This window comes from Peromyscus eremicus, chromosome 7 (assembly GCF_949786415.1).
Source record: "Peromyscus eremicus chromosome 7, PerEre_H2_v1, whole genome shotgun sequence".
Taxonomy (NCBI): Eukaryota; Metazoa; Chordata; class Mammalia; order Rodentia; family Cricetidae; genus Peromyscus; species Peromyscus eremicus.
The window spans coordinates 67,198,761-67,222,092 of NC_081422.1; the positions used below are offsets into that span (position 1 = coordinate 67,198,761).

Sequence of the window (23,332 nt, forward strand, 5' to 3'; positions counted from 1 at the left end):
TTCAGGGGAAAAAGATTAGAATGTTGGTGATTTGGGCCTGGAGGGCTGGCTCAGAGCTCTTGCCGCTCTTCCAGAGGACTCAAGTTTAGTTCCATCACCTCTAGCCTCTCCACAGGCCCCTGTACTCATATCCATATACAGACACACACACCACCTCCACATCATAAAAAATAAATGTTTGGGACTGCTTTACAAGAGTGCCTCCTCTTCATGGGTTAAGCTAGCTATTTTAATTATATTATTTATTTGTGAGTTCTCTATAGTTTTTCAGTCTGACTTAATTAATATGCCAGGCCACAGTGGAGACCAGTCAGCTACCATCGAGCCAGCGCTGCGCAGGCCTTTAGCCACAGCTCCCCACCAGTGACCCTGCTCAACAGGCGAATCCGCCATCTAACACTGAGCAAAGATTCCTTCCTAAAGGTTGGGAAGTCCGGCATACGCCAAATGGGAGGCCTTTCTTTATTGACCACACCACCAAGACCACCATGTGGGTAACTGCCGTGCTCCTTCTTTAAGTTGATAACAGCAATTGCTTCTGTGACTGTCATGTGTTAGTGCGTCTGGCTTTCCTCATAGTCAGCGAAGTACATGGAAAAGTCTTAGTTTGGACCTGGGTTTCTTTTTGTTGTTATTGTTTGAGGAAGGGTTTTATGTAGTCCATCTTGACCTAGAACTTGCTGTATAACTGAACCTGAACTTGAACTCTTGATCTTCCTGCCTCCACCTCCCAAGTCCCACACATGAGGCCGTGTTTTCTGCTGGGAATGGAAGCCAGTGCTTTGTATACGCTAGGCAAGTGCTTTTCAACCAGTCTCTCTTTTCTTTTCTTTTTTTTTTTTTTTTCCCCCCCCTGTGTAGCTTTGGAGCCTGTCCTGGATCTTGCTGTGTACACCAGGCTGGCCTCAAACTCACAAAATCCATCTGGCTCTGCCTCCTGAGTACTGGGATTAAAGGCATGTGCCACCGCTGCGCAGCCCAACTGAGTCTTAATAATATATTCAATGTTCAATGTAAATTTATGCTTCTTTTTGAGATTATATTAGATTTTATGAAGCTATTCATAAACTCCTGTTTACTTCCTGTTTCCAGGTTGTGGCTCACTGGTCATAAATACTTAGAAAGATTTTTAGTAATAATTTTTTATTTTTGTATGAGACTTTATATTTTCAGAGCACTTTCAGGTTTTTATCTCATTAATATTAGCAGAAAGACTCTGTAAAACTAGGCAGGACAGATTTGTTGTTATTGTTAGAGTTTATTTACATATTTTATGTGTATGACTGCCTATACATATGGCTGTGCACCCATGGAGGCCAGAAAAGGGTGTCAGATACCCTCAAATTAGAGTTAGAGATGGTTGTGAGCCACCACATGGGTGCTGGGAGCCAAACCCTGGTCCTCTGAAGGAACAGCCAGTGCTCTTAATTGCTCAGTCCTGATATTTTTAGCTCATCACCAACAAAAGTTCTCCAAATTTATAACTCGAGATTTAGTAACTAATTTAAAAGGTCAACATAGCTTAAACAAATCTAAAAGAACTTAACTTGACTAATATAATAATATTAAAGCAATTATACATTAACTAATCCAAATAAATTTAACTTTGTTCTCTTTTTTAAGATGTGAATTGATCTTACTTTCTTTTAAGGCTACCCTCCTGTCTTTCAAGGAAAAGAAATCAATTGTCAAACAGATACCACAACCTATCCTATTTATTTATTATACCCATGCATTTATTTATCCTGTATGTGTACATGTGTGTGGAGGTCAGAGGGCACCTTGTATGAGTCTGTTCTCTCCTTCCATGTGGTTCCCGGGTATCGAACTCAGGTTGTCAGGCTTTGGGCCATGTCACCAGCCTGGATGTGTTCAGTATAATACACCATCTTACACCAGTTTCTATACAGAGAAAAAAATTGATGTAGTTCAGGTTCCAGCAGACTGGATGGTGGGCTTTCTGGGGTGAAGTGGGTCTCAGTGAAAGACGTCAGTGCTGATCTCCCGGGAAGTGATCTTATCCACCTCCCAGAAGGACTACCTCACACTGTTGTCTTCTAGAAGGAGAAATAAGTGAAGGAATTAAGACTGAGTGAGGTGAGGTGGCATGCGCGTGTAATCCTAGCACTTGTGAGGCTGAGGTAAAAGGGTCAGGACTCTAATGCCAGTCTGGACTGTGTGAGAGCTGTCTCAAAAACTAAAAAAAAGAAAGAAATACAATATCTAATTTATTTCTTTATTTTTCCATTTTCATGTATGTGTGCTGCATATGTGTACATACGTATGCTTGCTGCCTATGTGCATGTATGCATGCGTGTCTGTGTGTGAGTGTGATGTGAATGCATGTGGAGACCTGAGGTTGATACCAGAAATCATCCTCCATTGTTCTTCTCATAATTCCATGAGGCAGGCTCTGTCACTCAAGCCTGCAGCTTGTACCACTAGTCTCCCTGGCCAGCTTGCTCTGGGATCCCCTTTCCTCCATCCAAGGCTAGAGTTACAATGGTGTAATTACCGTGGTGCCACCCTGGCATTTACATGGGTTCAGGGGATCCAAATTCGGGTCCTTCTCTGTCATGGCAAATGCTTTACCAAACACTGAGCTGTCTCTCCTACGCCAGAGTGAGTGCTTTAAATGTCCATCGACTTTTCAAAACAGTTGTATCACATTGGAATCATCATTTTAAAATTTGTATGGTTTTCTTTTTGTCTTAACCAAATAAAGGACGATCCAACATCCAAAGTCCCTGCTGATCTAAAAGCGAAGACACCAGTCGACCCGTCCAATGACCTCGGACCTTTACCTGTAAGTTCTGCTGCTGAGCTAGCGTGACGACTCGGCCATTTGTACCTTCAGATGTAGGATTATCTAACTGTTTCTAAACTGTTGAGTCCTCTGCTCGCAGGGATAGGTGGAAAGTAAGCATACAGCCAGTGCCAGTGTTTGGGGTTTTCTTTTGTTTGTTTTTTAATTTTTTTTATTATGGGGTTCTTTTTTAATAACCTGTATATCTAAGGCCTGGTGCTGAAATAATTGGAATAAATGTTTCCTTACAGCCCGGCTGGGAAGAAAGGACCCACACAGATGGAAGAGTCTTCTATATAAATCACAGTACGTACCGAGTCCCTCTCTCTTGCAGTTCTGTCTGCTGCTTGGCTATAGACATGAGGAGGAGGAATATCTCTTTCCTTTTCCCTCTTAGACACAAAGAAGACCCAGTGGGAAGACCCTCGGATGCAGGACGTGGCAACAGCTGGACCAGTAAGTCGCCTGCATCGCAGTGTTCCCGGTCAAGGGTGGAACCGAGAGGAACAGCCTGAGTCAGGATGAGTGATTTGTAGTCACATAGCAGAAGCCCACTATCTACACCTTATTCATATCTGTAAAACTATTACACTGTCCCATGATTACACTACTCCTGAGTCAGGTTAACTACAGGAAAATCACTTTTTATTTTAAAGATTTATTTATTTATTATGTATACGGAAGAGGGCACCAGATCTCATTACAGATGGCTGTGAGCCACCATGTGGGTGCTGGGAATTGAACTCAGGACCTCTGGAAGAGCAGTCGGTGCTCTTAACCTCTGAGCCATCTCTCCAGCCCCGGAAAATCACTCTTATATAGCCACTTTTTCCATTTTTTTCTTCAGATTTTGTTTGTTAATTCACAAAATTAATAAGAAATTGAACTTGAGGTTTTGTAGATTAGTGTCTAGTATCTCAGTGTGTACTTGCTTAAAATAATGAGTAACAAAGGGAACTCCTGGGAGTTCAAGGAAAAAATGCACTTTTCAAACGATCCCTTTAATGGCAAAAGCACTTTCAAAGCCTTTTCAGAAGTAGAATTTTTGTTTCTAAATTTTCTCTGCCTGAAAGATTGATTTGCTTCTGGCATGTCACATTTTAAGAATATTGTATGGGCAGGCAACGGTCTCACATGCCTTTACTGTCATCACTGGAGGATCTCTGGGGGCCAAGGCCAACCTGGTCTACATAGAGAGCTCGAGGATAGCCATTGATACATAGAGAGACTCTGTCTCTTATTAAAAAAAAAAAAAAAAAATTGCATGAAGAAATTTTAGCCACAGTGACTTCTGAATGCAATTTTATCTTAAAGAGAAATTTTGTAAAAAATATTGTTTTCTGTTTGCTTTTCTTCAAATGAAACATTAATTTCCAAATAATTCTTTCTTTGTGTATATACTCTTAAGATATCCATGGGGAGCTAATAATGCTGTTGCAGATAAAACCAACCTAAACTTTGTTTTTCCAAATTTTCCAACTAAAGGCAGTGCCCTACTCCAGGGATTACAAAAGGAAGTACGAGTTCTTCCGCAGAAAGATGAAGAAGCAGGTTAGTGACATTGTATCAGCTTCTCAGCCATTGGGAGGCAGGGATGATGGGAGACTGTAGGAAGCGGTCCAGATGCATCCTACTGTGTTTGAAGACTCATAGGGAAAGGGAGTGTGTGGGTGTGGGTGTGGGTGTGTGTGTGTGTGTGTGTGTGTGTGTGTGTGTGTGTTTTAAAGAAATTTTTAAAGAGTGGTTTATTTTATTGTGTGCATGAATGTTTTGCCTATGTGCATGTACCTGATCTGGTGCCTGTGGAGACCAGAAGAGGGTGCTGAGTCTCTGAAACTGGAATTAAGAATGGTCGAGTCACCATGTCAGTTTGAATCTGGGTCTTCTGCAAGAGCAGTGAGTGCTCTTAAGCACTGAGCCATGATCTTTCTCTTTCTTTCATTTTTATTTTATGTGCATTGGTGTTTTCCTTGCATGTATGTCTGTATGAGGGTATCAGATCTTGGAGTTATAGACAGTTGTGAGCTGCCATGTGGGTACTGGGACTTGAACCCAGGTCCTCTGGAAGAGCAGTCAGTGCTCTTAACCACTGAGCCATATCTCTAGCCCTAGCCCCATGATAATCTTTTAAAAGATTATTTTTTTATCTTTCCTTTCTTTTTTTTATTTTGTAATTTGATTGAATTTTACATATCAGCCACAGATTCCCCTGTCCTTCCTCCTACCGCCCCAGGCCCTCCCCCCAGCCCACCCCCCATTTCCATCTCCTCCAGGGCAAGGACTCCCCTGGGGATTGAGCTCAACCTGGTAGATTCAGTCCAGGCAGGTCCAGTCCCCTCCTACCAGGCTAAGCAAAGTGTCCCTGCATAGGCCCCAGGTTCCAAACAGCCAGCTCATGCACTGAGGACGGGTCCCAGTCCCACTGCCTGGATGCCTCCCAAACAGTTCAAGCTCATCAACTGTCTCACTTATCCAGAAGATTATTATTTTTAAAGGCTGGACATGGTGGCGCAAAGCCTTTAATTCCAGCACCCAAGAAGCAGAGGCAGGCAGATTTCTGAGTTCAAGGCCAGCCTGGTCTACATAGTGAGTTCCAGCACAGCCAAATATGTAGTGAAACCTTGTCTCAAATGAATGAATGAATGAATGTTTAATTGTGGGGGGGGGGGGGTGAGGTGTGTGTGTGTGAGTGCAGTTATCTGAGGAGACCCGAGGCATTGGATCCCCTAGACATGGAATTACAAGCGGTTGTGAGCTGACCAGTGTGGATGCTGGGAGCTGAACTTGGGTCCTTTGCATGAGCATGCTTTTAACTGCTGAGCCATCTCTCCAGTCCTAGGAGGTGTACATTTTGGATAACTTACTAAACAGCATACTTACATTTGCTTAAGTGTGTTTCCTTCATAGGGCTTTGTCTTTCTGACTTTGTGCTTTGGAGATTTTCTTCTTGCCTTGTGTTTGATTGTGTTCAAGACTTTTGGATTCCTTTCCCACATTGAGTGTTAATAGCCACCCATTCTTCATAGCTCTGAATACAAAACATTTCCACATAATTTAAAAATTAACAGTGAGCAGATGTCCATATGGTAGTATTGTTACTTATTTCCTTATGTTTGGTATTTATGTTCACTGCACTTTTTCCATCACCAAACTGCAAGTATATTTAGAATTAAACTCATCTGCCCATCCTTTGGTGTAAGGAACATTTTAAATGTCTTCCTCATGTGCTGGTCCTTTCTGTCTTTCCCTGCAGTTTAGGAGCATGGTCACTAGGTGGCAATGTTGGGTTGTACTTTCTAGGGTTCCAAGCTGGTGACTTCAACGGATTCAAAATGGTGGGTTGGATACCAGACTTTTTCAAAATTTGACAAAATAAAATACTACATTTTTTTAGTATAAATATTATATTTCCCAATAGAATTTTTAAATAGAAAAGGAATTTTAAATTCTCCAAAACTTTGGTGTCTAAATTACTCTGAAAATTGTCTTCTAGTTTTGGGCATTCTGATTTTAAAGCATTTGGTGAGGGAGATGGGTAAGATAGTCCAGTTGATAATGTGCTTGCTGGACACTCAGCAGGCAGTGGCAGGCAGTCTCTTGAATTCCAGGCCAGCCTGGTTTACATAGAGAGTTCCAAGACAGTCAAGGCTACACAGAGAAACTATCTCCCCCCAAAAAAACAAAAACCAAAAAAAATTCAAAAGATGGGAACTTGGGCCTGGTGACGCACACCTTTAATCCCAGGACTTGGGAGGCAGAAACAGGCAGATCTCTGTGAGTTTGAAGCCAGCCTGGTGTACATAGAGATTTACAGGCCAGCTAGGGATACATAGTGAGAACAAACAATTCAGTAAGCAAGGTGAACCATTGAAGAAGACATTGGATATTGATTGACCTCTGGCCTGCACATACAATATCCCACATTTATAAATATTAAGTACATAAATCACGGGTGTTTTGAAACAGTCTGGCCTGGAACTCAGGCCAAGAGCTCAGTCTTACACACTCACACAGACAGCTGTTCTTAGGAGCTCCTGTAAGTTTGGAAGTGACAGTATTTCCAGTTACCTCTACCCACACTGTACTGTACAGTCCTTGAGGAAATACATCTGACACCGAGTTTTAGTTCTCTTTCCCATCCCTAGCCCCACTGTGGGGCCTGTCCCAGAACAGGGCACTTAAGTTGCCTGGTAATTAGTCTGTCTCTCTCTCCTTTTTTTTTTTTTTTTTTTTTTTTTAATAATTTTTATTTTTATTTTATGTGCATTGGTGTTTTGCCTATGTATATATCTGTGAGGGTGTCAGATCTTGGAGTTATAGACAGTTGTGAGCTGCCATGTGGGTACTGGGAATTGAACACAGGTCCTCTGGATGAGCAGAAAGTGCTCTTAACCACTTAGCCATCTCTCCAGCCCCCTGGTAATTACTGTTTGAAAACCTCTTTTCTCCAGTTCTACCACTATTTAACTTGCCTGAGCAGCAGAGGAAACCAGTACACTGCTTATATTGCTTCTGTGAGCTGTTTATTTCGTTCCCGTGGGTCTTTCTGTTTTCCCTAAATATACCAGCAGAGTCATATGTGTGCTCCTGAGAACTTGTCTGTCTGTGAGCTGACAGAAGCCTGAGAACTTCACTTCTCCTAACAGTACCCACTAGACACTTGTCACAGAGCACTCAGGGAGAAAACACTCGGGTACATTGTAGTGTTTTCCGTGGGGTCTGAGGCATGGTTACCTGCATTTGTCTCTGAAGCATGGACGTAGAAGAGACGAAGGAGCCAAGTGTCCTACAGTCAGAGCAGAGGTCCTTTCTGTTTCTGTGGTCTCAGGTTTCTTCATGTTAAAATGGAGACAGTACTTATTATTATAGTGTTGTTGGAAGAGTGATGAGTGAAGCCATCAGATAGAGAGGACAGTGCCTGGGACAGGAGTAAGGACAGGCTGGTAGTGAGTGGCTGGCATGGGCAGGTGGCCAGCTGTGGAGCGTTGATGGCAGAATGAGCAGACCATGTACAACATGGAGTGCACTACTGAATGGCAAAATGCCTTTTAGGGTTTATTTTCACCAGCTGTAGCTTCTTTAGACAAAGAAGTCAGAAGTGATTAGGGGGAGAAAAAAATCTACATTCTGCCACTGTAGAAGAATGTTAAGACCATAATTCCAAGCTAAATGTGGGGACACACACCTGTAAGTCCAGGAGGTGGAGGGGTGCTGATGCTAGAAGATCTTGAGTTCTGGGCTAGCCTGAGCTATATAGCAAGTGCATGGCTAACCTGGGTGACAAGAATGGACCCTGTTTCTTGAGGAAGGGAGGAGATGAAACGGTCAGTACACCCAGGTGGGTTTTTTCTGATGGATTACTTAAGAAAGGGAAAAGGACTGTGGGCACAGGGTGGAGTGTGGTAAACACACTGGGCTGATCTAAACCATGTCTCTCTCCTGGCTCTGCAGAATGACATTCCAAATAAATTTGAAATGAAACTTCGCCGTGCAAATGTTCTGGAGGATTCTTACCGGAGGATTATGGGTGTGAAGAAAGCTGACTCCCTGAAGGCGCGACTCTGGATTGAGTTTGATGGCGAAAAGGGACTTGATTATGGAGGAGTTGCTCGGGAATGGTTCTTCCTCATTTCAAAGGAGATGTTTAACCCTTATTATGGGCTGTTTGAATATTCTGCTACGTAAGTTTTTCCTTATTACCAAGTCTCACTGTGTTGCCCAGGGTAGCCTTGAATTCCTGGGCTTAAAGAATCCTGCCTCAGCCTCCTGATTAGCTCAGACTATACCTACATGCCACCACACCTGGCATAAAGACTTTAAATGACTGTGTGTAGAAGGTAGGGGAAAAATCACACTCTCCAAAGTTAGGTTGCATGTTAGAAAGCGTGGGCTACATGATTGGTGTCATGGGAGACTGTAACTTGTATGTCAGAGGTGACTTCTTAAGTTGTGTTAAAATGTATGTAACATAAAAATTACCATTTTCACTTTGCGTGTGTTTGTGTGCACTGTGGATTGCACATAGTTGGCAGGAGCTCTTCCACAGAGCTCCCACCCCAGCCCTCACTTAGCTGGCATTTCAAGTACATTCTGCATCATTGAACTCTTGTCCCCCCCACCTCCCAGCAGCCCCCAGGCTACTCTTCTCTGTGAATCTGACTGTTCTAGTTACACCAGACACGTGGAACCATGCAGCATTTGGCCTTGGCATATGCATTATTTCACTTAGCATACATATGTCAAGTAACATTTCATTGGAAAACATGAACAAACCTCTATTCGCCTGAGATAGGGGGCAGACAACAGACAAGTTAGGATGCTACCAGAGCCCAATGTGGCAAACCATGAAATTGTTTGGATTACTTTCAGAAGACAGGTGAGGGATTTTTCTGGTGGCAGGGATAATGCAAAGGCAACTGGGTAATAGAGAAGCTCACCCTCACCTGGGTGAGGACCCACCAAGGCTCTGTCCCTGTCCCTGGAGCTCCCTGCATGACTTCAGGTAGCTCAGTTGGTCAGCATTCCCCTCCCCTGGAGAGGGCTTTGTGCATCTTGTAAGTTTTGATAACGTCCTGGGTCTTTGTTTTTTATTTCATTTAATGTGTTTAGGTGTTTTCCTACATGTGTGCCTATGCACTAGAAGCATGCAGTACCTTCACAGGCCAAAAGAGGCCATCAGGTCCCTGGAACTGGAGTTACAGATGCTTGTGAGCTGCCATGTGGGTTTTGGGAATCAACCCCAGTCTTCTCCAAGAGCAGCAAGTGCTCTTCAGCACTGAGCCATCTCTCCAGTCCCACTTCCTGAGTCTTACGAGCCCCGCCCTCTGTCTAGGAGGGAGTGTTTGAAGTCAATTCAGAGGAAATTGTTGTACAGCCGCCTGTCTTCAAAGTCCAGCCATGTTATACCAGGCATCAGGGTTTTCTCTTTGTCTTTTGAACATAAAAATGAGTAGGTTTTGCCTTTGGGATTTTTTTCTATCTTGACCGAAATGGATATTTTTTTTAAAGGCTATTATCAGTAGAGGAAAATAAAAAAAGAGGGGACATTTTCATAATCACTTGCCTGTGTAAGTTTTTTTTCCCTATGAAATGTCAAGAATTTCAAGAAACGTGGTTTGTCTTTACAGGGATAATTACACCCTCCAGATAAATCCAAACTCGGGCTTGTGTAACGAAGATCACCTCTCGTACTTCAAATTCATCGGGCGTGTGGCTGGGATGGCAGTTTATCATGGCAAGCTGCTGGATGGTTAGTGTCATATAGCAAACTTGTTTTAATGTGGGTTTGATGTTGTTGTAATTGATAATCATCTTAAATCTATTTTGTTTTTTACAAGGCTTTTTCATCCGCCCCTTTTACAAGATGATGCTTCAGAAAATGATAACGCTGCATGACATGGAGTCCGTGGTAGGTCCCTCTTACGCACTTACTAGGCTTAGAGAATTGGGGCTCGGTGGTGGTTGTTCCAGTGCTGGATTTCAACACTCCAGGGCCTTGCACATGCTGAGGTAGTGCTGTAGCACTAAGCTACTCACACTGTCCAGAGAACTGGTTTTCAAAACAGAAATTAATCAATTTCACTGTTTCCTCAAAATGGAAATGGGGACTGAAGGGATGGACCCGTGCCTGTGTTGGGCACGCTCAATTGACATCATCTCGCCACATAAAAATCTGGGCATGGCTGTGTGGGTGTCTGTAACCTCCGAGCTGTGGGAGACAGAGGCTGGAGGATTTCTGGGATTTGCTGCCCACAAGCTCAGTTCCAGGGTCAGCCCTCAGTTCCTATGTCTTTGGGATCAAGTGAGGAAAGACAGAACAGGACACTTGTGCACAGTGGGTATGTGCTCCATTCCCCCTACACGTACATGCCTAAGACTCACATACACCATACATGGTCATTGACCCACAAAAATACACAAGTGAACGTTTTCTAGCATGTAATACACTGGAAAGAACTTTGCAGTGAGTGGTTGCATATCCATTGCCCACTCTTTCTCTGATGAGATAGTTTTCCTGTCTCATACCTGTGTCCATCAGTACATCTTTGATTTTTTGTGCATTGCAAATATTAGTTATACCTTCTGAATTATTTTATATTTATCTTTTACATCTACATATTTTTGTTGATGTGTTCATTTGGGCATATAAAGGGAGTCAGTGATCTCCATCATGTGGATTCCAGGGATTGAACTCTGCTCCTCAGGCTTACCTGCTGAGCTGTGGCCGACTGGCTGCTAAATTTTAAATTTTTTTATGTATTTATTTTTATGACATTTATTTATCTGGGGGATGGGGAGCATTGCTTGTACCATGGAACACCTGTGAGGTCAACGGACAGTTCGCAGGAATCGCTGCTGTCAGGTGGGTCCCAGCAGTTGAACTCGGGTCATCAAGCTTTTAAAGATTTACTTTTATTTTATGCATATGAGTGTTTTGTCTGCATGTATGTATGTGCACTGTGTGTGTGCCTGGTACCCTCAGAGGCCAAAAAAGGATGTTGGGTCCACTGAAACTGGAGTAACAGATGGTTGTGAGCTGTAGTGTGGGTGCTGAAAATTAAACCACAGTCCTCTGCAAGAGTAGGCAGAGCTCTTAACCACTGAACCATCTCCCCAGGTCCCAGCTGATTCTTTGTTAATGTTTTTTACTGTTGTTTGAGACAGGGTCTCAGGGAGCATAGACTGGCCTCACACTCACCGTGTAGCTAGGGATGACTTCTGACCCTCCTGCCTCTGTCTTCTGGGTGCTGAGATTACAGGTGTGTGCCACCACACCTGGTTCATGTTTTTCTAGGGATCACACCCAGGGCTTGCACATGCTAAGAAGTACTCCCTGAGCTGAGCCACATCCCCAGCTCCAGCATGTTCTTTGGAAACTGTAAGAGCACAGTTACTGTGTGGGTCAGTTAAGATTTTATATTTAATTCGAACTTTTCTTTAGTGTGGGCCAGCAATGAACTCAGACATTTCAAGTACAACCTCACAATCCCAGGAGGGAGATGTCTGGAAATCCAGGAAAGTTAGATTTATTTGGAAAATGTTTTACTTAGCCCTGTGATTAAAATCTCTACAACCACTGCCTTCACACAGAGAACTGGGCACCAGGTTACCAACTGGCATGTTTTCACTTGGGCAGCTTAGCTCAGTTTAGGTGTCAGTGGTGAGATGTGCAAGTAACATTTTTATCTTTTCCCCGGTTAACCAGATCCTTGCTACAGCGTGTGCATGTCTGTGTGCTCGCTCACTCTGTGTGTGTGTGTGTGTGTGTGTGTGTGTGTGTGTGTGTGTGTGTGTGTAGACATGCTCATGCACTGTGTGTGTATATGTGTATGCATATGGGTTTGCACTTGTGGAGAACAGAGACCAATGTCATTGTCTTTCCCCTTTTCTCCATCTTATTCTTTGAGACAGTGTTTCACTGAACCTGGAGCTTACTGATTTGGCCAGGCTGGCTGACCGTTGAGTTCCTGGGATCCTGGGGTTTCAGGTGTATACCCTGTGCCCAGCTTTTCGTATGGGTGCTAGGGAGTCCAAACTCAGGTCCTCAAGCTTGGGACGCCAGCACTTGCCTGGCTGCCATCTCCCCAGCAGCACCAATGTAGTGGTGTGGATGTCCAGCTGTCTTTATACAGATGTTTTAAGTGCAGCTTTCCTGTGCAACTCTGTGGATGTCCTTGCCTACAATGTACAAGGTCCTGAGTTCAATTCCCAGCACTGCAAAACTAATTAATTAAAATGTTATTTTCCTTCTAGGATAGTGAATATTACAGTTCACTGCGTTGGATTCTTGAGAATGACCCAACAGAGCTGGACCTCAGATTCATCATAGATGAGGAACTCTTTGGACAGGTCTGTACACTTTCAGATAATACATCGCTTGCAAAACCAATGCTGTCACCGTCCCGCACCCGAGACACTTTCTGAGCTCTGGTGGCAAAGCTCTCTCTCAGCCAGTATTTGGGCTTTGACGGTTGATTCATTCTGTATTCATTTTAGTACAAGTAATATTTCAGTTTTCTTAGCTTGTAGCTTTTGAATGGATTTAATTTAAAACACCAGGCTTCTGGTGTAACTCATTTACACTTTTTTTTTTCATATCATGTTTAATTTAGACACATCAACATGAACTGAAAACTGGAGGCTCGGAGATCGTCGTCACCAACAAGAACAAAAAGGAGTATATTTAGTGAGTCCTTTATTCTAAGGGTTTCCTAGAGACAATTCTCTGCTGCTTTTTCCCCCCTTGTTTCCTTAACTTGTTCTCTTCCCTCATGATCAGAATCTCAATTTTCTTAGAAAAAAACACACCTTAGTTCTCCCTGTCTCTCTTCAGCTTTTGCCGTGGTCCCAGCTAGTCTGTCTGTTAGAACTGGAGTAAGCATGTCTTCAAAGTGTTTCTTGGAGAGCCGGGCGGTAGTACTGCACGCCTTTAATCCCAGCTCTTGGGAGGCAGAGGCAGGTGGATCTCTGAGTTTGAGGCCAGCCTGGTCTACAGAGTGAATTCCAGGAAAGACGCAAAAATACACAGAGAAACCCTGTCTCAAAAACCAAAAAAAAAAAAAAAAAAAAAAAAGAAAAGAAAGAAAAGAAAAAGATGTGTCTTGGTTTATGTGCAGGGAGAGAAAATGTTTTTGTTGTTTGGTTTTTTTTCTCCTTTCAGCCTTGTTATACAGTGGCGATTTGTGAACCGAATCCAGAAGCAAATGGCTGCTTTCAAAGAGGTAAGTGTGATCGTCTGCTTGTCTTCCGTAACTTCAAGGACCCGCCCATAACTCCGAGTATTGGGCCTCATTGGATCTGAGACGGAGAAGATGTGGCGGTCTCTTTAAGCCACTCTCAATATGTTTTTAATTTAATTTTATATTTTTAAACTAGTGTGCACATGCACGCCTGTGGAGGCCAGTGAAGGATCCCCTGGAGCTAGAGTTCCAGGCAGGTGTGAGGCGCCAGCATAGTTCCAGGGGCCAAACTCAGGTCTCCCGGAAGAGCAGTGTGTACCCCTAACCACTGAGCCACCACTCCAGCCCCTTGAGGCATATATTACATTAACAAGGTACTACTGGAGTAGATGAACAGTTGAAATACAGTCATTCTGATCAGCAAACACTGAGAAGGCTGGGGAGATGCTGACCAGAACCCCCAAGTAAATGCTGGGTGGGTGTGGCGGCTCCACTGTATCTAGCCTTGTTAGGTAGAAACGGGAAACCCCCACAACCTCATGTTATGTGTTTAAAATGATGTGCGCGCGCACACACACACACACACACACACACACACACACACACACACACACCCCTGCAGTTTTTTAGAAGCAGACAAAAATCAAAGAGGATAGAAATGGGAAATGTTTCCTGGGCAGCTGCAAAGTTGACCTTGGCTCTTCCAAGGTCAGTGCAGGTGGCAGGTAGTGGAGGGACGGTTGGAGTGTGCACAGTTGGATTTGGCTTTACCTACTGTATGTCCTGGCTGTGAAAGGAAGAAGAGCCAGGTGTTTTTAAGGCAGGTCTGGCTTGGACAGACTGCGGAGGGTGAAGGATGGTTGGGAGGAGGGAGCTGAGGACGCAGTAGCAGGTGATGAGGCCTGCAGAGACCTGGCCTCCCTCTGCAGGAGGCGTGGCCAGGGTAGGAGCTCGGCTCTGTTCAGCCTCAGTCTTTCTTCTGTTCTGTGAGGAAGGATGATGAGAGAGGAGGAGGCTTGAAGTGATGGAATGTTCCAAGGCAGCCACTTTGAGACAGACGGACAGAGCATGCTGACCAGGGCGCCTCATTGTCTCACTGGGATCACAGTCAAGAGCTCACGAGTGTATAGTGGCCTCTGTAGAAGGCAGAGTGCTCCCATGCTGCAGGGTGCTCAGGTGTGAAGCTGAGCCTGCTAACCAGCTTTGGACACATTCCTTTCCTTGCAGGGATTTTTTGAACTGATACCCCAGGATCTCATCAAGATATTCGATGAAAATGAACTGGAGGTAAGAAATATTTCTGTGTGTCACTGGGAATGTAGTTCAGTGTTAAGAACCCCAGGCCCCGAGTTCAGTCCTCAGCACCACGGGTTTGGGGGGCGGTGAGAAAGAAGGTGGAGTGGAGAGGGACCGGGGAGGCGAGTGTACAGCTCAGTTGGTCGGGTGGTAGAGTGGATGGAGAGGAGGGGGGGAAGGTGCTCAGGGTGCGTGAGGCCCTGGCGCCATCCTCGGCAGGAAACCAGGTGTGATGACGTGCACCTATTCCAGCTATGAGAGCTGGAAGCCAGATCAATAGCTCAGTGTCATCCTCAGCTACGTTATGAGTTCGAAGCTAACCTGAGGGCACTACAGGCGACCCTGACTTTAAAAAGAGAACTGGAGGACCACCAAGGTGGCTCGGAAAGAAGGGCATTTACCACCTAGCCTGACAGCTGCAGTGTGATCCCTGGAGGAAAACCAACCGCCACCAGCTGCCCTCTGACTTTCACACTCAAAACAAGGCATACACATGCCACCACACACACGACTGTGTAAATAAAGAAATAGATGGAATAAAAGATTGAGAGAGAGAGAAATACTTTATGTTAAAGTAGAGTTTTGGCTGGGCATAGTGATGCACGCCTTTAATCCCAGCATTGGTGGGGGGCAGGGGCAGGCAAACAGATCTCTGTGAGTTTGAGGCCAGCCTGATCTGTCTAATGAGTTCCAGAATAGCCAGAGCTACACTGTGATACCCTGTCTCAGAAAAACAAAAACAACAGAGCTCTGTACCAGTTTTCCTGATGGAGGTTCTGACTACATTTTTTTTTTTTTTTTTTTTTTTTTTTTTTTTTTTTTTTTTTTGCAGCTTCTCATGTGTGGCCTGGGAGATGTGGATGTGGGCGACTGGAAGGATCATACAAAGTACAAAAATGGCTACAGCCCAAACCACCAGGTCATCCAGTGGTTCTGGAAGGTAATCCAAACTTACTTGTTAGTAGATTCAATTATATTATGCCACTTCTATAATAACATTCGGGGTACATAGCACAGGGGTAACCCAGAAAAGCACACCAGCCAAGCAGGTGTAACTTTTAATTTTGTGTGATGTGCCTTTGAGTGTGATTCCACCCTCCCAGTTATTCAGAGGTAAGTAGGGAAAGCATTCAGAATTGTGGTAAATGAGCTGAAATAGACACATTAGCTTTCCACCAACATGTGGATTCTTTCAAGAGCTTGTAATAACCCACAACGTGGCTCCTTTAAATTCTCTGATAGTTAAAGGTTTGTTTTTAATTGTGTGTATGTGTGTGTGTGTGTGTGTGTGTGCGCGCACATACACTTGAATGAGTTTATGTGCACTACATGTATGCAGTGCCTGCAGAAGCCAGAGGAGGGCGCCAGATTTCCCTGGAACTGCAGTTACAGACCGTTGTGAGCCATCTCTGCAGCCCCTAGAGAAATAAGGTCTTGGAAGTATGGTTTTTGAGAATGAGAAGAACAAAATTAGTCATTATTAATTCTCTAAATTCAGATAGCTTCCCCCCCCCCCCGGATAATTTTTCTGTCATTTCTAGGACTCTCCTCTAACAGAAGTCTTTCTGCTTTTCAGGCTGTTTTAATGATGGACTCAGAAAAACGAATTCGTTTGCTTCAGTTTGTTACAGGCACATCCCGTGTGCCTATGAACGGGTTTGCTGAACTCTATGGTAAGGATTCTGTGTAGATCTCAGAAATGCAGACCTTGACTGTCATTTTCATGGCCAAGAAGTCTTCCGGCTTCCTCCATTTTCACGGTGTTTGCTTAATTTTAAAAAATTAAAGTTGAGCCGGGCGGTGGTGGCATACGCCTTTAATCCCAGCACTCGGGAGGCAGAGCCAGGCGGATCTCTGTGAGTTCGAGGCCAGCCTGGTCTCCAAAGCGAGTTCCAGGAAAGGTGCAAAGCTACACAGAGAAAACCTGTCTCTAAAAACCAAAAAAAAAAAAAAATTAAAGTTGAATGCTTAGAAAACAACTTGGTTGGTAAAGTGTACACCTGGCAAGCACAGGAGTCTGTCCCAGAACTAATGTTAAAATGTTGGGCATAGTCGGGCAGTGGTGGCACACACCTTTAATCTCAGCACTTAGGAGGCAGAGGCAGGCCAATCTCAGTGAGTTCGAGGCTAGCCTGGTCTACCAAGTGAGTTCCAGGACAGCCAGGGCTGTTACACAGAGAACTATCTTGAAACACCAAAAAAAAAAAAAAAGTTGGGCATAAAATTCTTTTAAATTTTTCTAGACAGGTTTTCTCTGTGTAGTTTTGGTGCCTGTCCTGGATCTCACTCTGTAGACCAGGCTGGCCTCGAACTCATAGAGATCCACCTGCCTCTGCCTCCTAATTGCTGGGATTAAAGGTGTGCACCACTGCTGCCCGGCTGAAGAATTCTTTCATTGTTTATTAAAGTGTAAAATCTGTGCACAGATATTAAAGAGTAAATGGGGAACCTAGACAGAGTTGCAGGCCACCACTTACACCTGCTGCTTCCTCCTTGCTCCAAAAAAGGACTACCCCTTCCTCAGTCACCTCCATCCCCAGTGAAAACCCCGCCTCTTGGACCAAAATGTTCCTCTCAGTTGGCTAGCGGACTGGTGGCAGAATTGCTCTAACATTTCCCCCTTTTTGTCTAAATAAGAAGGAAAAGTCTCTTAACATAGTAAAGCAATATACAATAAGAATTATTATCAGCCGGACAGTGGTGGCGCACCTTTAATCCCAGCACTCGGGAGACAGAGCCAGGCGGGTCTCTTGTGAGTTTGAGGCCAGAGTGAGTTCCAGGACAGCCAGAGCTGTTACACAGAGAAACCCTGTCCTGAAAACAGGAACGGAGAGCGCAGTGGCATGCCTTTGGTGCTCTGAGCTGTCCCATTGTTCTCTTGGTTCACTATACCTACTTACTTGGTTATTTGTTAGTGTGAGGTGTGCATGTGCGCATGACACCAGCAAATATGTCTCAATACTATCCTCTACTTGAGGTGTCCACAGGGGGCTTGAAACATTCTCTACAGATAGGGAAGAACTCAAAGATTTCTTTGGAACTTGTTAAAAACAAAAAACAAAAACCCAGGTTTTCCAAAGCTTCCTTGATCATGGGATCTTATTTTCTCCTTGTGGTTTGGTGTGAACTGTGGGTAGAGGCGCTCAGTAGGCTCTTCATTCCTGTGGGAGATGTCAGGACCCCAGAGAAGAGCACAGCTCCCTCTCTTTCAATTTTTCACTTCATTTTATGTGTAACGGTGTGTTCCCTGCATGTGAGTCTGGGCACCACGTGCTTGCATGGTGCCCTCGGAGGCCAGAAGAGCGTGCCAGATCCCTCAGAGCTGGAGTAACAGGAGGTTATGGGCCACTCTGTGGGTGCTGGAACCTAATTTGGGTCCTCTGCAAGAGCAGTGGGGGCTCTTTACAACTGAGCTCTCTCTAGACACGGCACTGAGGGTCTAGCTGTGAATCTGACATGACGGGTGAAATCTAAAAAGTTACTCCTTGGAGAAAACTTACTGCTGAGAATACTAAATACCCTCTTGCTGCTTCTGGCAGCTGTACACACACATTTGGAAGTGATTATGAGATGTAAGGAGAATGGAAAGTCACAGATCAGGATGTGAGCCTGATTATCTGGCGGTTGGGGTGTTGGGGATTAGAGAGAGCTAACTGCAAACTGAAAAAGAAAGGCAGTTTCTAAAATGTCCGAACAATTGTAGATCATGTACAGGCTCACATGTACGCAAAATGCTCTATACCAGTGGTTCTCAACCTTTGAGTCTTGACCTTTTGGGATGTTGCATATCAGATAATCCTGAATATCATGATCTTTACGTCATGACTCATAACAGTAGCAAAATTACAGTTATGAAGTAGCAACAAAATAATGTTATGGTTGGAGGTCATCACAACATGAGGAACTGCATTAAAGGGTTACAGTGTTAGGAAGGTTGAGAACCACTGCTGTATACAAGTGTGCACATGCTCAGAAAGACTCTAGAATCTGGTGTGTGTGCTCACACTTAACCATCCCAGTACTTGGGAATCTGAAGACGAGGGTTGAAAGACGTTTAAGGCCAGCCTCAGCTATGTTGTGAGGCCCGGCCCAGCCTGGACTGAGGGTGAGACCCAGTCTTGATCAATAGACAAACAAAAAAACAGGACCCCTGAGATGCCTCAGCAGTCAAGGCACTGGCCTCCAAGCTAGATGACCTTAGTTCAATCCCCAGAACCCACAAAATAGAGAGAACTCCCACAAGTTCTTCTCTGACCTCTACATACACACCTTAGCACATGTCCACTAAGGTACACACCACAAAATAGTAAATATTACTTAAAGTTTTTAAAGCTCAAGACTGAGACCGGCTCTAGTCAAGTGCTTTTATGGCCTAACAGACAAAAGAAACCACAGAAAGCCCTCCCCAGACTTAGCAGCTAGGATATGCATGACCTACATTCTTCAGTTCCACTTTATCCTGTTATTTTTCTAGTTTTACAGTGAAGTTATATAAGAAAGGAGAGGAAATATTTTTTCAATGGGAAACAAGAGTCTTCACTTCCTCTTGTGTGCCTGTGAAGAAAATCCTAGTTGGAGATGCAGCTGGGTCAGGATTAGCTGCAGGTGGGCCCCAGTGGGGCAGAGCAGCGCCGCACTCACAAATGAAATGGCGGGCAGTTTGTTTTATGACTCACCAGAGAATCCAAGCACAGCAGACTTCTGTGTGTGCAAGTTCTGTATAGAGGAAAAGTGTGTTTTTGCAATGTCTAGGATCTTGTCGATAAAGTATATTAAACCACAGAAACTCATCTTTCCCATAGGCTCGAATGGACCACAGTCCTTCACAGTTGAACAGTGGGGCACTCCTGATAAGCTGCCAAGAGCGCATACCTGGTGAGTAACTGGGCAGAGTTCCCCCCTATTGGCCTAGGAGCAGCCCCTGGGATGCTCTCTTGGGATGGGTGTGTGCCAGCCTTAGAAGAGAGGAAGAAACAAACACAAACCCAGAAACCCATGCTGCTTGGACTCAAAATCCAAATAGTTAAGGACAGAGAAGCCCATCTGAACTGTTAGCCCCCATTCCATGGGTGATGGAAAAAGTGCTAGAACATTCCATCTTGGAGGCTAACACAGTCAAGGAACCCACCTATCTGGAGGGAGGGGAAGTGTGAATACAAGGCTGCATTGAGATCAGGAGATCCTCCCTGCCTGTTGTGACCTCTGAGATTAGTGATGGAACATACTCCTGACAAGTAGCAGTGGTACTGCAGTTACTATGGTGACATTTCCTGCATCGCTGTGTTGGTCCTAACCAGATCCTCTCCACCCTTTCAGCTTCAATCGTCTGGACCTGCCGCCCTATGAGTCATTTGAAGAACTTTCGGATAAACTTCAGATGGCGATTGAGAACACCCAGGGCTTTGATGGGGTCGATTAGATTATAGTAAGGAAGGGACAAGCTGTGGTGTCTCAGCCACCATAGTTTTTAAGTAAAAGCAAAATTGCATCTTAACATTTTCCAGAGTACTTCTAAAAGGTAGTTGCTGGCTCTTCCCAGAGAGACCAGAGAACAGTGCATCCGTAGTTTCTGCCACCACCATACTGAAGTGTTCATTTGTCCCGTTCTTTGTCCTGTTGTTAGGGTTCACGCGACAGGACATTTGAGTCCTGTGTGCCTGAGTTCTGACCATATCTCATGTTGCTAGGCACATCTTTCTGTAACTACTGAGATTCCAACTGTGAAATATCTGTAATGAGTATCTGGTGGAAAAATTCGATGCTTTTTTGAGATGAAATTTGGACAAAGATAGTCTTCAATATTGAGTAAACTGCGACACACTTAGTGTTACTTGTCGCTACTTATTCTGTAGAACTTGCCTAGTGTACCTTATTGCCTAGATCTTTGGGACAACTTTGGAAGATGTGTCACTATGTTTTTAGTCACTTAAGTCACTTGCAAAAAAAAAAAAAAAAAAAAAGTATTACTCTTCACTCGGCTGTATTTCACATTTGTTAGCATGCAGCTTGAATCTCCAGCGATTCAGAAGACTAGCGGAGCAAGCTTTATTTGCCATGTGTAGTGAGTATTAGGCCTCCCTTCTGCCTGTGCATCCTCAAGGCTTAGTCACAGGCTACAGTTATTATGTGTTAGTGTATTTAGAATTCCTCCAAATACAAATCAAGCTCCAAAAAGCAGTGTTTCTAAGCATGCCGTGAAGAACCGAGTTACATGTATGACTTGCCCTTACCAGCCACTTCACGCTTGCAGTCACGTAGTACATACGTGTTTACGGAGTTCATTATGTTTACAGATTAAGCGAATTTCTGTAGTTGCATTTTTATATTTTTAGTATCACATTAGTATAAAAGGATTTGTTTAAAATAACCAAAGAGTAGTTCAATGCATAATTTGTATAAATTTGTTACCAGGTTTCTTATGCTTTCTAAAAAATACTGTTTACTATGAGAATTATGTTTTATTAAAAGTCAAAAACCCCTGAGGCAAATGCTACAGGTGGTGAGAACCACATTGAAGTGTAGGAAGAGAACCCATGCATGAATCAACACACGTAGACAGTGCCAGCTGTGTGCCAGGGCCTGAGATAAAATTGTCAACAGTGAAATCAGCTCCTCCTTCATCCGCAAGGGACCTAGAGACACGTAGATGACTTTGTAAACAGTGAGAAAGTAGGAGTGAGCAGTCTGGGAAAGCAGAAGGAGAGGGAGGCGAGGTCCCACTCCGCCTGCAGAGCATGTGTACCCAGACTCCTTTTATTCATCCTTTCATTGGTGTGACAAAATTGAAGTCTGCTTTTCAATGTGCTTGCATACGTTAATGTAAGCCTGTCTTCTAACCCTTGTGGATGCAGATTAGTGCCCTGTGGGAGCTGTCAGAAGTACACAGGGCCATTGCTTTGAGCTTGTTGGCTCTAACAAGACAAGTGCCTGTCAGCGCATGGTAGGGATTTCAGTGACAGTAGCAAACACACTTCCCATAGGCCACACCATCCTGTGGGTCAGGGAAAGTAACCCCCATGCCAGTGCATGCTCGCTTCCCAAGTGTCTTTACCAAGTCAGCCAGGCATGGCCAGCCATCTGTGCAGTCTTGATTTTATCGTTGACCATCTGTGTGAACCTGCACTGCTGGGCTCCAGTTACTTATCTGTCAAGTATGAATAACTGAATAACCATGCCCACCCTTTTGTCTTTTGAGGCCGTGGTAAGTTCTGGAATGCTTTCCTGCTGGCCACCAGAGTCTGAGTCAGGTGCCCAAGCTGCCTTTCCTCCCAGTGTGTTCACCCCAAAACAGCGATCTAGAGTAGGGGAGGATAAAAAGCTACAACTGATCCCAAATCCGTGCTGGCATATGTTGTATTCGTGTATGGATCTTAGCATCAGAGTTCACTTTCTCTACAGTGGCAAAGCAACACTAATATGGGCTGGTGTCTTATTTGGATTTCCCCCATTGTATGAACTAAGGGTAAAACTGTCTTGTGAGATAGACTTGTACACACTTGTTCGGTGCCACCTCTGAGAACATCAACAGCAGAGCTTAGGAAACACAAGCTTTCTTTTCATTAGGCCGGTATCCCTCTGGATGGTCCAGTGACTTCACTAGAACCTGGTGTTAAGAGTCCAGGTGCACTCTCCCCCCCCCCCCCCCCCCCACAGCCCCTCATGCCAGTCTGCATGAGACTGTCTCAATGACATCCTATTGCTGGGGAGTTGTGGAGTCCCTTCCACGAAGTGAAGGCTGTGGACTTTTCTAGAAAAGTCCTTTAGCCTTCATTTTCTCTGATTCTTACCCCCAAACAAATGAAACACACTAAATTGCATTAATAATGCAAACCCAAATACCATTTGTTTTAGCTTTTAATTTATAATGCCCAAGTTATTTCTTACAATTATCAAGTTAAACACAATTGGGTTTGATGATAAGCTATTTGACCTTGTTTTTCAATTTTTTTCTTATGGTAAATGTATATCCAGATTAATGTATCAAAATCTATTGCATAAACTATAAAATCATTTTCAAATCTCAATTCCACAAATAAAGTTCTATTCTAATTTTAAAGACAAAGCTGTGGCTCATTTTACATAGAAATGTCTTCAGCCTACTTTACTGAGGGACATCTTCAGGTTCTCAAGACGGACTTGACGTGTGTGTGTGTGTGTGTGTGTGTGTGTGTGTGTGTGTGTGTGTGTGTGTGAATGTCTCCTGCAGTTTTAACTGATGGACAGCCTAGCTCCACTTCACAGAGCTGACCTCTGGCCTCTAGGCAGGCAACCATAGGAGGCAGTTTAGTGCTCCCCATTTGGTTTGGGGTTACACATATCCCCCTATAGTGATGAATTCAAGTCTAGTTCCTTCCCCTGCGCGTACTGTGCATACAAACCCCTCTCCAAACAACACACCCCAAAACCCCAGCACCCCCTTGGAGCCTCACCTGCCTTTGCCTGAACATTCTACTCTGAACAAGAGTAAGCTTCCTTGTTCCTGATAACAATCAGATTTAGTATGCAAGCGTACACCCAACATACCAAAGTATGACCATTAGAAGGCCTAGTC

At 44.2% G+C, this 23,332-nt stretch overlaps 1 protein-coding gene across 5 annotated transcripts in view; it reads left to right on the plus strand.

Annotated features, from left to right (window-relative positions):
- Nucleotides 1–22,843, plus strand: part of Nedd4 (NEDD4 E3 ubiquitin protein ligase) — a 93,654-nt gene extending 70,811 nt beyond the window's left edge. For all 5 annotated transcript variants that reach the window (XM_059268223.1, XM_059268225.1, XM_059268224.1 and 2 more), the window contains 15 exons: nucleotides 2,726–2,806; nucleotides 3,058–3,112; nucleotides 3,204–3,262; nucleotides 4,292–4,357; nucleotides 8,258–8,487; nucleotides 9,934–10,055; nucleotides 10,144–10,214; nucleotides 12,560–12,655; nucleotides 12,919–12,992; nucleotides 13,467–13,527; nucleotides 14,713–14,772; nucleotides 15,614–15,721; nucleotides 16,358–16,454; nucleotides 19,584–19,656; nucleotides 20,098–22,843. In XM_059268223.1, coding sequence (XP_059124206.1) covers nucleotides 2,726–2,806; nucleotides 3,058–3,112; nucleotides 3,204–3,262; nucleotides 4,292–4,357; nucleotides 8,258–8,487; nucleotides 9,934–10,055; nucleotides 10,144–10,214; nucleotides 12,560–12,655; nucleotides 12,919–12,992; nucleotides 13,467–13,527; nucleotides 14,713–14,772; nucleotides 15,614–15,721; nucleotides 16,358–16,454; nucleotides 19,584–19,656; nucleotides 20,098–20,200 — 1,356 coding nt within the window. In that variant the 3' untranslated portion in view covers nucleotides 20,201–22,843. The remainder of the gene's footprint in view (nucleotides 1–2,725; nucleotides 2,807–3,057; nucleotides 3,113–3,203; nucleotides 3,263–4,291; nucleotides 4,358–8,257; nucleotides 8,488–9,933; nucleotides 10,056–10,143; nucleotides 10,215–12,559; nucleotides 12,656–12,918; nucleotides 12,993–13,466; nucleotides 13,528–14,712; nucleotides 14,773–15,613; nucleotides 15,722–16,357; nucleotides 16,455–19,583; nucleotides 19,657–20,097) is intronic.
- Nucleotides 22,844–23,332: the final 489 nt, after the last annotated feature.